Here is an 11,802-nt window from a genome sequence, read left to right as displayed (position 1 = left end):
GGGGGGGTGGTAAGGAGGTGCCCACCATCTGCCACATCTCCTGCCCCCTCCTGCTGCAGGTGTGAGGGCAGCCACCCACCCCCAGCACAGGCAGAGCCCCGCTGAGAGACCCAGCTACCCCTTGGCAGGGCATGATTCCTCCTTTGCCTCCTGCAGCCATCTCTCTCTCTGGCAGGGGGTCCTCACTGCTGTCCCTGCCCCTCTCCCCGCTGCTTTGTGGGTGCTGCCAGGCCTCGGAGGTGCGGGTGATGTATGGCTGCAGGTTGGGGCTGCAGGGAAGGAAGAAAAATGTGGCAGGGCAGGGCACAAATCACCCAAATTTCTCCTTGCGTAGATGCATTTATGGGGTTAATTTTCTCATTTTTAATGAGGCTCGTGGCCTGAGGCCATCGGGGTCTCCATCTTAGCCCAGCCCTTGGCCTGGGCAGTGATATAGGAGGAGCCCAGGGACCCCAGCAGCTGGGTACCGACATGCTCACCCTGAGGAAGCGCTGGTGCCTCAGCCCAGTAGCATATCTCAGCTTGCAGAGGGGACTGGTCCCAGAGCTGGAGTGAATAGAGGCAGGGGCAGCTGAGATGTGAGCTTTCCTCTTGGTCATCTCCTGCCTGGCAGGGGCAGGTCCACAACTTGGGGAGAAATGCCAGAATGGGGTTGGATTGGTGCCATCCTGAGATGCATGTGAGGCAGGGGTTGTTCGGCCCAGGCAGCCTGGCTGGCACTGCTTCCCTGCGGGCTCTTGCTGTTGGCACAGCAGGCTGCCTGTCCACCTCTCTGGGAGGTTTTCAGAGCCCAAAAGCATCCCCCCTAAAGTGAGCCCCCCCGCCCCGCGCCAGGCTGGCAGGGAATGTCTCTGTGGGATGAGAGATGCAAAGGGAAGGTCTGAGGGATGAGGAACAACCAGCTGGTCCAGCCCTGATTCTGCCTTTTTTCTGCATGTGGCCAGAGATCTCTCTCTCCATCGCCTGGGTCTCTCCCTCTCCTGTGATAAACCGCAAACCCCCCCATGGAGGATGGGGGCAGGCAGGCAGCTCTGCTCTGTGGTTGTAGCGGTGGCAGATGCAGCCTAGTATCACGAGAGAGCTTGGGAGAGTGGAAATGACTCAGATCTGCAGCTGGAGCCCAAGTGGAAGGCAAGACCTGGCAGTGGCTGGGGCAGCGCCACCTTTGGGTAGTCTGCGTCCACTGCTCATCTTTTCCTCTTCCTGTGCCATCCAGTGTGGGATGGCACTAAGGGGATCGCGAGGCTTTGTAAGGTGACTATGCTGGGGCTGCGGAGCAGCGGGGCATGAGCAATCGTTGCTTTCATGAGGGAGCTTCTGGTTTCCTTCCTCATGAGGACAAGCTCAAGGGCCTTTCCTATGGTACGTAGGTCCTTCACACACCTAGGACTGGGCACGAACTCAACCAAGGTTATTCAGCTGCTGGGACGTGCTTTCTTTCCTGTCCATTTGAGCTGGGATTCCCTTTTATTTCCCAGCTGCTTGCTCTGCACTAGTTCCTGACTCACCACAAAATGCCATTGCAAAGCAGTCTTGCATCAGGGCCATTTCCCATTAGCATGCCGGTCTGAGTCTTCTTGTTCCTGTGCTGCTTGGTCCTTCTCTGTCCCTTTGTAACATGCCAATATACCCCTCCTTGATATTTTTTTTCCCCCCACACGCTGGAATTGCACTGGAATGTCTGCATATTACTCATTGCTGCCTGATTCCACTTGCTGATTCACCCTGAACTGTTGCGCATATATATATATATATTCCTTTCTGTTTTAATGAATGAGAAAAGTATCCCTCTAGCTCCTAATTTAACATTTAGGGGCAAATGTGAAAGCTGCATCCACAGAGAGGGGTAAAGGGCTTACTGAGGAAACTGCAAATAAGTAGGCGAAAAGGGAATTTTTAGCAGGAACAGCCTCCGAGAAGGAGTTAATATAAGGGTAAGCTGAAGCAAACTGAATGATCTGTGTAGCATGACCAAATCCCCTTGCTGCCAAACAGCAAGAAATGGCTTGGCCATTTTGTGACAGCCACCACTGCACCAGGGCACTGCAGTTTTCCAGCCTTTCTCTGAAGAGCGGGAAGGTGGCTGGGACCATGCGGCAGGCTCCGCGAGGCAGGCGGCTCACTGAGGGGGACCTGGCGCAGCACTGCTCACCTCTCCTGCCTTTGTCTCCTGGTCCCCATTCCCTGCCCTCCACCTGCCTCCCCATCAGTTGGTCTTGCTCTGGCTGCCATTTGGGATGCCACCCAAGCAGCTTCGCTGCCCTCCTGTGTTCAGCGGCGCGTGTCCCAGCCGTGCTGGCTGGGGGGCTGCGGGTGCCAGCCGTCCTTCCCCTCCGAGAAGCCCCACTGGTGCAGCGCAGGTAAGCAGGGCTGCTCTGCAGCCAGGCTGGATGTGGTCACCATCGTGCTTCCTTCCTCAGTGGGAAGGAGACTGGATCGGTGTGTGAAGTGACCTGTTCCTGGGAGCAAGAACCGGGAACGCCAGCAGATAGACTGTAGTGCGTGCGTTTCCTTGAGGGCTTCAACTTGCTAATATAAGGGAGTTGCTGTCAGGTATTCGATCTTTGTATGCAGTGCCGCCTGACTGTGGCTTTTACCCTGTTATGAGAGGGTGGGTGAAACCTCTGGCCTTGGCTTTATTCTTGGCTGTGTGTGGCAGTGGCTCTTTGTGCAAGATAGCTGGCGAGCGCTGAAACCTTGTACGGTGGCTTGTAATTGCAGGGTTGCCGGCCAGCAACCGCGCTGCAGAGCGGCTGTAAATCACTCCAGTTTCAGCCTCTGCTCCCGCACCTCCTCCCCGGGAGGGAAGAATGGTGTAGGTCTGCGTGTGCGCATGGTGCCTGCAGGGAGAGGAGCGGGGGCAGAGGGGGATTGCGCTCGAGCCGGAATATCAGCACGGCAGTGTCGGGATTGCAGCTGATCACCGTCGCCATTTGCCTGTAATGATCCTGCTGCGTTCCTTCCTGGGCGGGTGTCTGCCTGCTTGACTGGACCACACTGTGCCCAGACCGAGTGCCCCCAGGGACGCTATCCCCCTGCGGAGCAATCCCATTGACTGCCCCTCCTCTGTTACCCAGACCAAGTGACCATGACTGAGAAGACCCAAGAACCTCATGTGGAGGAAGATGATGATGAGCTGGATGGGAAACTCAACTACAAGCCTCCTCCCCAGAAAACACTGCAGGAGCTGCAAGAGTTGGATAAGGATGATGAAAGCCTCGCTAAGTACAAGAAGTCCCTGCTGGGAGATGGACCTGTGGTAGTAGGTAGGCTGGGGCATGCTGATAGGAAGGGACTGGGGAGATGCCTGACAACGGTATGCGGTGGGGACGGGGCAAGGTGGCCTCAAAGAAGTAGGAGCTTGTTTGACCAGGCACATACGCTGCTTCTGCTGGAGGACTGGGGATGGGCAGGTGGAGAGATGCATGTAAAGGAAGCAGGGAAGATGCTCTGAGCATCAGGTGTAAGGTCACTAGGGACTGCTGGCATCGGAAAGAGACTTGTGGTGGGAGGTGTGAGGGCCTTGGAGGACTGCTGAGGGGTTAGAAACATGAGGGGACCAGCCTATGCTGAAAGGGGGCCTTGCTGCTCAGAATGACGTTAAGAGGGGAGTCTTCTGTAGTGGAAAGGCCTCCTTTAGGTATTGGGATGGTGGCTGGAGGGATGCATGTTGAAAGACTGGGGTAGAGGCATGGTCCTGTCGTGCTAAGAGAAGCTTGGCGTTACTGGGTGTTTCATGAAGTGCAGTTTCTGGGTGGGAAAGCAACCCTGCATCTTTAGTGTTGTTCCCCTCCCCCTGCGTTTAATTTTGCAAGCTGACAGCTTCCCCCTGACTTTCCTACCTGCAGACCCAACAGCTCCCAATGTGGTGGTCACCCGACTCACCCTGGTATGTGACTCTGCTCCAGGACCGATCACTATGGACCTTACAGGTAGGCACAGACTCTGTCCTTGGGCACAAAGGGGAAAAAGCAAAGGCCCTGGCATGCTTCAAATCAAAAGGGAGTTTGTCCTTGGGATGCTACAGTGGGTTTTAAAGGAACTCTGAGGGCATCTTAGCCTTGTTTCTTATTTTAAGGTATACACGTATGAAAAAGAAAAGGAGATGTAACTGAGGAGAGTGTCAGCGGTCTAGGAGCTCCTGGGTTTCTCCTGCCTTCTCTTCTTACTTCCTTTGAGAGCTCATGAGCACAAGGGATGTGCATGTGTTGGGGTAACGAGCTGTTTTGAAACTTCAGAATCGAGCAATGCTGCAGTTCCGGCTCCTGGGGACGTGGGGAGAGAGCCAGGCTTCACCTTATATGGGCTTTTCTGCAGAGAGAGGAAGCTGGGCCCGGAGAAGTAGAGATGCTTCCTGTTCTACCAAAGCCACACAGAGCCCTGCAGAGCCTGGGCAGCTTTGCAAGCTGGGCAGGAGCTGCCAAACATGCTTCACTCACCCCAGCCTGGGGCTGGGCACGGATGAAGTACACACGCACTCCTGCAGATGCCCAACAATGAGTCTGTGCATAAATATCTTTGTGTATATGTGCCCAGACTTGAGTTTGTTTAGTCACTATCTTCATAGATGTGGATGCGGACACATACGTACGCCCTGGCGTTTCTGTGTACATGCTCTCACAGCGCGATTGCTTGTACAGACCTCCGTATACTCACTTTGCAGGTGTTCCATCTTTCAAAGGGATGCTCACCTCTGACACCAGTCCCAGCCCCATCCCACCACGTGCGATCTGTCCTCGCTGTGACACTTCTAGCTAACAGCTTGATCCTCTCCTTACAGGTGACCTTGAAGCACTCAAGAAAGAGACCTTCGTATTAAAGGAAGGAGTGGAATACAGAGTTAAGATCCACTTCAGAGTGAGTTGTTTTCCTTCAGTTGCTGAGGCCAGTCATTGGCAGTCTAGCAGATAACAAGAGCAGGCAGCATGCCTGCCCAAAAGCTGGGCCCTTGTAAAGCTCCCCTGGCTTCAGGTGTTGTTCTACCCAACAAGAGACCAGATCTTTCCAGGGAATTGCTTCTACTTGCTCACCCCTTAGAAGAAGTTGCTTTCTGTCCGCTCACAGTGGTGAACAACAGGTGGCTCGGAAGCCAGATGGGTGGCTTTGGCTTGGCTTTTCAGCCACTAGAAAATCTTTAGTTCACACAGAGTGGGAATGGATAGAGAGAAGAAGAGATAATGGCTTTCTGTGAAGTACTGGTTCAGTCTGTGTTGCTGGGCTTCATGTATGCATAAAAAAGATTTAATACTGTAGCATTTGGCTGATGATAGCTGAGTTCTTCTGGGTCATGATATACCCAAACGGGCTCATTTCTCCCCCACTCCTATTAACCAGTGTGTCAGCCATTTCTTCTGTTTCCAGCTGGAAATGAAACTTGGCCACGCTGCAATGTGGCATCCAGCACTGAAGTGATCATCTCCGTGCGTTTGCTGCAGACAAAGCTGGCTTTGGCAGAGAAGGCAAAAAGGGGATGGAGGATAGTTTTCCTGAAATGGAGGAGGGAAAGTGTTAATGTTGTAGGTTCTGTAGGAAAGATTTCCCTTCTTTGAGGCTTGCTTGCTATCTCAGATGACTTTGTCCCCAGAGACACCTCCAGCTCTGCTTTGTGTTATGAAATATTCACATCTGTATCTGAGTCCTGTTGACAGGAGATGCTTGGAGCCAGACAAGTTACTCTAACTCCCTCCCTCAGTCCCAAGGGTGGTAAGAGCTGGCACCATGTGAATTCTCCCCTGGGATGTAAAAGGATCTGCCTCTCTTGTTTCCAGATTGAGTAGTGCTGTGGGGAGGTGGTATATGGTGGAGGGGGACAGCAAGGGGTGCATCCAAGCTGTCCATGGGAGATCTGAGGAAAGATTATGAACAAAACTGTGCCCCTCTGTCTCTTGAGGAGAAACTCACCAGCTCCCCATGTAGCTTAGAGGGCAGCTGGGAGTGCTCAGCTAATGTTGCCCACCCATTTGTGCTGGAGGGATGACTCTAGTCACCCATGTCTGGTTTTCAGTGTGGAAATTATTAACTGGGAACTCCCTGCTTCACTTTTCTTTGTACTCATCGGCCCGTCTCACGAAGCTGATTGATGTGCTCCAGTCAGCTTCAAAGTTGGGAAAAGGATGCGAAAGTGCAGGAGATGCGCAGAGGTTGCTGTAGGTCTCCAGGTGCCCATGGAGATGTCATGTTAGGACTCCCTACGTGTCCTGTGCTGCGCCTTTGAGAGCAGCAGTGTAGGGAGCCAAGATGGTTATGTCTCTGAGAGAAAACCAGCATATACAGAATCAAAACCCTTCCCTTGACACTTAATTCTGATCACTTCTTGCAGGTAAACAGGGACATTGTGTCGGGACTGAAATATGTGCAGCATACCTACCGGACAGGGGTGAAGGGTAAGTAAGAGACCTTTGTGCCCTGCACACCAGTGCTCCTACCACCATGTTCCCTCTGCTCAAAGAAGTGTTCCTGCAGCTCTGGGCCAGGACAGAACCTCTCTTGGCCCTGAGGGCCCCCTCTGCACTGCCACGTGGGAGGCGAGTCTTCTCAGCAGAGTGCATTAGCCTGTGCTCTGCATCACCCGGGCCAACAGTTTCCTGTTCCTGTGTGAACTCAGTACGAGCCAGCTCTGGTATCTGTATGCTATACCACTGTCTGCAGCAGCAAAGTCCCCAGAGACACTGTTCAGACAGTGCTTGCCACAGACTTCCTCTCCATACAGAGCTCTTCACCTCTCCCCTGCCTCTTGTAGACTGGCTTAGCCTGTGTGGAGCTTCCCACCCCCTGAAAGCTCTTCCAGATGCACTTGGTGAAATTCAGAGCTACTCTACAAAGCTTCCCACTGTCTGAATTGCCCATGGGTGTTTGCCTGTGACCTCTCCACTTTGTGCAGTGCTGCCCTGCCTGGACCAGGCAGAGGAAAGTCCCATTGTGCACACACACATCCTATATGTGCATTTTTGCATGCAACCACCTCTAAGGCTCCAGTGTCCTGTTCAGCACCCCTAAGTGGTGTCTTCTCGCCAGAAAGAGAAGTGGGGGGGGAATCAAGAGAGATCTCGAGCCATATGCTGGGTGTAGCCACTCCGTTCTAGCAGCCCATGCATGCGAGAGGGTACAGATTGCATTGCCCATCCATCTATTTATCCTTCCAGCTGTCCTTGTGCTTCACTAGCATACTTTTTCCACTGATTCTGTTCCCCTTGCTGACACAGACTCTCCCTTTCTCTCCCTGCTATCTCCTTTCTGACTGTGATGTCTTCTCGTGCTTGTGGCTTCTTCTCTCCTTTATCATTCCCCACCTGAGGGGCTCATCCCTTGTGGATTGTTTTCTCCTAGTGGACAAAGCCACATTCATGGTTGGCAGCTACGGGCCACGGCCAGAGGAGTACGAGTTCCTGACGCCTGTTGAGGAGGCTCCTAAGGGTATGCTGGCTCGAGGCAGCTACCATAACAAGTCCTTCTTCACGGATGATGACAAGCATGACCATCTCACCTGGGAGTGGAACCTGTCCATCAAGAAGGAATGGACAGAATGAGTTCACCCAGTTTGCCTTCCCCCTTCCCATCCCCTTGCCTCCTGCACCAGTCTCCAGGTGGGCCATGCCCACCATGCTGCTCCTTCCTGCCACCGTGGCCGGCCATAGCCCTGGCAGCCCTTCCCATGGGAGCTGGGGCTCTGTGCCAGCCTCGGTCGATGCACAGGCCTGCAGGCAGCCTTTGCTGCTTCTTCTGATACACTGAAAATAACCCACCCGTTCTCACAACTGCCCCACCGTGACACATAAATGGGTTAAATTGGGAAGCATCTCCCTCCCTCTCTCCCAGTACTTCATCCTGCTGCCTCCATCTTTCCTGTACCAACTCCGGTCCCGGAAGTGCCTTTTCTAGGAAACAAGATCACCTGGCAGGGCGGACTGGTCCCTGGAAAATCCCTATCTGAGTTACACTTGCCATGTGCTCTGACTCATTGTAAATGGTTACTTACCTCCCGTGATGGTCTCCTGGTCTGTATCTGGTGCCCTACCCCATTAAAATCCATCCTTGTGCAGGCAAAACCAGTCAGGGGGAATGCAGCTAGATGCTGTAACAAGACTTCAGTGTCCTAAGAATAAAACCAGTTTCTTTCTTCTTTTCTGCATGCGTGTCACATTCTTTTTAGGAGTATGGCTCTAAGTATTTTTAAGTGAGGTAGATGTGGAGAATGCATTATAGGAAGGCTTAAGAGCATATTTCAGAAGGGAAATAGCCCTCTTCCTTCAGAACATCAGCCTAACTATAGGCAAACTGCTTCAGACCTGCTTCCTTCTGGGGCTTTGTGAATCCTTTTTTGAAGCCCAAAGTCTGGCTTGTGATGGGGTTAGAGAGCCCCCACCTCTCATCCCGGGTGACAACTGAATGAGCCTGGGGAGCCATAATGTGGCAACCTCATGTTTGCTGCTTACCAGGGCAGCCATTCCCCATAGCCAATGCAAGAGCTGTGTGTCCCAGTGGCTGCCCCACTGGCCAAGCACAAGGGAACATCAGCCTCTCTGGGACCCAGCACTTGGAGAAGTGCAGTGGCTCCTTCTGCATGGAGGGATGGTCTGACCCAGCTGGGGCGCCTGGTCACACAGGTATAGGGTAGCCAAGATGTCCAGTGCTGCAGGTGAGGACGTGCTGGTGGCAGTGTCAGTGAGGCTCTCCAAAGCTGGTGCCTGCACAGGAGGCAGGGGCTCTCTCCCGGCCAGGTGGTTATCTCGGGAACTGAAGGCATCACCCTGGGCCAGCTGCTCCCTTCCCACTGCCCCAGGAGTGCCCGTGGGCCCCTGCAGCAGCTGACGTGTCTCTTGCTGAGGAGAGGGCTGGAGCAGGGTGGCGTGACAAGGAGAGGGCAAGCTGGCACCATGGGCACCTCCGTCTTCCTGTGCCTCTTCGTTATCCTGCTCACTGGGGGCTCCCCAGCAGGGTGTGCTGGAGACAGCGGCTCTGCATCCCACAGTAAGTGAGCTTTCCTCCCAGCTCTGGGAAAAGGATGGGTCTGCCGCTGGGAGTCCTCCTTACGCTGGGTCTCCTTACCCAGCGTGTGCTGTGCAAGCATGTTGAGCTTTCAGGAGAGGTGTGTGAGTGGGCATGTAAGGAGTGGGATGCTTGTGTGCTTATTGGGGGACCCTCTTTGAGCTGCTCTTTGTGTACCCCTCTGTCTGACCCTGACCTCTCCTCTCCTGGCACAGCCGGCACTGCAGGGAAGCTTGTCCTGTTGAACAACATCACGAAAGCTGAAGCCTTCATCAGCAGTGCAGAGGTGGCGGTCGTTGGATTCTTCCAGGTGTGTTCATAGTACCTCCCCACCTCCATCCATGAGCCCTATTCCACCCTGATGAGACCGTGGGGCTGGATATGGTGTAAATACCTTCCAAAGGCAGCTTCTGCCCTGAAAGGTACAGAGGCTGTGACAGGCATGTGGAAGGATTAGGTGACAGGCCACAAGGAGAACACAGGGAATTCGGTCTGTATGTGGAAAGGGAGATGCAGCAGGGGAGGAAGGTGAAGGAGGTCACAGGAGCCCTAGAGCAGGAGAGAGGGAAATGCTGCAGGGGAAGCAAAACAGGAATGTGGGTGGCAGAGAAACAGTGTTGGCGACGGGTCAGTGGGAACGATGGTTGTTTGCTTTAGTCAGCAAAGACAGAGCAAGGCATTGCCTACACGATGGGGCTGAGGAAGCCAGGTCTCAGGGAGCAGCACTGGTGCAAGTCCTCTGCAGTCCAAGAAGGTTTGGGCTCAAGCTACAGCCTCCTCCCAGGGAGGGCGTAGGCATGGTCTCTCTGTCTCGCTGCTTCATTCCCCAGAGTTGACACCCTTGGGACCTCTGCTCTCTGTGTCTAAACTCAGTCGAAATCAGCCAAAGGTGTTCGAGTGACTGATCGGTATGTGCCCCTTGCCCCCAAAATGGCATGAATGTTTTTCCTTAGGAAACAAGAAAAAAATATATATTGAATTAGAGCACCATAAAACAGAGGCCTCTTTGACAGGATCCTTATTACTTTTAAGGTCCCCAAGTTGCACCTTTTTCCCCCTTTTCCTTGAGTTCATCCCTGGGCTTTGGCTGCCCATACTCTGCCTCACAGCTTCTGTGAGAGACAACTTCAGCCTTTCAAAAACAACTCCTTTCTGTAAGTTCCTTCCTCCTCTTGCCCCATGCCTGGGGCTGCAGGGCAGCCTAGGGAGGGCATCATGCTCCTGGTGTAGGACAAGGGCATCTCACAGCCTACCACAGAGGTGGTGACGCTGCTGCCTGCGCAGGGCAGGCAGCAAGGAGCCTGTGAGCACTGGAGGCTTATGCCCCGGGGGCCTTGCTAAGCGCTGATCACAGCACCGTCAGCCTTGCCTTCAGCACCTGCAGGCATTCACAGCTCCTCCAGGGTTGCTCTTGCAGCGCTACAGTCCTGCAAACCAGCCAGGCAATCTGCACACGCAGAATGAAAGTGCTCGGTTGCCTCCTTCCCCCAGGGCAGCTGGCAGGGCTGGTGGCAGGGCTGTACCCAGGGTGCGGAGCCTCGTACCGAGCTGTGGCAGGGACCGTGGCTTCTTGCCAGGCGAAGCAACGCGGGGGCATAACCCCCAGTGTCTTGTGCCACCGCGGCCTTCCTCCTGCTGCAGGATTTCATTCATTGGAGTCGATGGGAGGCTGTGCCCACGCAGCATGGGGGTCCCGGGGCAGGGAGGGATGGCTGTGCCATCCTGCAGTGCGGGGACAGCTCCGGCTGCCAGGAGCACGGGGCAGCAGCCAGCAACGTGTCGAGCATTCAGTGCCTGAAGCACGCCAGGGCTGCATTTAAACAGTAGATAAAGACATATGTGTGCCATGATTGTCTTGGCCCTCTGCCTGAGAGTATATTCATCCAAATAATGTCCATGTTCTCTGTTTGCCATAAATTATTTCTCTGCTGCAGCCTTTCAATTCACTGCAGAACATGGTTCGGCACGCTCCCCGTATAATGAGCATGGTCTCCCTGACTGGGAACAGCATGCCATGATGGAAAAACAGCACACTGCTCCAGAAACCCGCGTGTGTGCAAGAAAGGGCCATGCCTGGCCTGATTAAACCCCAGCTTTCCCAGGAATGCTCCAAAACTCAGTGAGGTTATTCCCACCCCAGGCTTTAGCACTCTCGCCAGAGCCATGTCGATGCGCTTGGCATTTCCAAAACAGGTCACGAGAGCTATTTTCCATTCTCTCTGGGCTCACAAAGAGCTGAGCTGACGGTTCAAACCAAAAAGAAAAACAAAGCAATTTCCAAGCAGAGACTGTGTCTGGAGAATTTAAATCCAATAAGTAGAAGTATCAAAAGTCCATCGCTCAAAAGAAAAGACAGGAATGGGAATAGCAAGAGAGGCTTTAACGTGGGCTAAGGCTGTAGCTAATGCTCGCACTGCAAAAAAAAGAGAATGGACCTCAAATTATGGAAAAACCGCACATCTCTGTGCTTCGGTGTATCTGCATTAGCTGCTTCTCAAAGGATGTGTTTAAGACACCTTTTTTACAAGGAACCAGGGTACCGCTAAGGCAAGGTGTTTAAAAATTGAAACCCCCTGACTCCAGAGTCAAGGTTATATTAAAAATTATGGGTTTGCATCTTTTTTATACACAGGCACACACATGTATCTGTATGTACATATATATGTGTGTGTGTGTATTTAAGCGTGCTACATCCAGCTTCTGGGTTTCTCTCCTCCCTTTTAAGACCTCCAGGGCTTCGCATCGTCACCGTGTTACCTGTTAGCGTGGGGGTGAGGGCTAAGCGGGACGCAAGGTTTGCTGCCCAGGGCGAGCGCC

The 11,802-nt window shown here is 53.5% G+C and overlaps 2 protein-coding genes across 2 annotated transcripts in view; both read left to right on the top strand.

Annotated features, from left to right (window-relative positions):
* Nucleotides 1-1,186: 1,186 nt before the first annotated feature.
* On the top strand, nt 1,187-8,122 carry ARHGDIB (Rho GDP dissociation inhibitor beta). Its single transcript, XM_009645576.2, has 6 exons — nt 1,187-2,553; nt 3,078-3,266; nt 3,849-3,932; nt 4,781-4,857; nt 6,320-6,383; nt 7,327-8,122. The coding sequence occupies exons 2-6, from the start codon at nt 3,089-3,091 to the stop codon at nt 7,524-7,526; spliced, it is 603 nt and encodes a 200-aa protein (XP_009643871.1). The 5' UTR covers nt 1,187-2,553; nt 3,078-3,088; the 3' UTR covers nt 7,527-8,122.
* Nucleotides 8,123-8,873: 751 nt separating this feature from the next.
* ERP27 (endoplasmic reticulum protein 27) overlaps nt 8,874-11,802 on the top strand; it is a 17,786-nt gene continuing 14,857 nt past the window's right edge. The window contains exons 1-3 of the mRNA XM_035900989.1: nt 8,874-8,967; nt 9,195-9,295; nt 10,920-10,996. Of these exons, the coding sequence (XP_035756882.1) occupies nt 8,874-8,967; nt 9,195-9,295; nt 10,920-10,996 (272 nt within the window). The remainder of the gene's footprint in view (nt 8,968-9,194; nt 9,296-10,919; nt 10,997-11,802) is intronic.

The sequence above is a fragment of the Egretta garzetta genome, unplaced genomic scaffold (assembly GCF_000687185.1).
Source record: "Egretta garzetta isolate BGI_Z169 unplaced genomic scaffold, ASM68718v1 scaffold38, whole genome shotgun sequence".
In the NCBI taxonomy this organism is placed as follows: Eukaryota; Metazoa; Chordata; class Aves; order Pelecaniformes; family Ardeidae; genus Egretta; species Egretta garzetta.
This window is presented reverse-complemented; position numbering and strand designations above follow the sequence as displayed.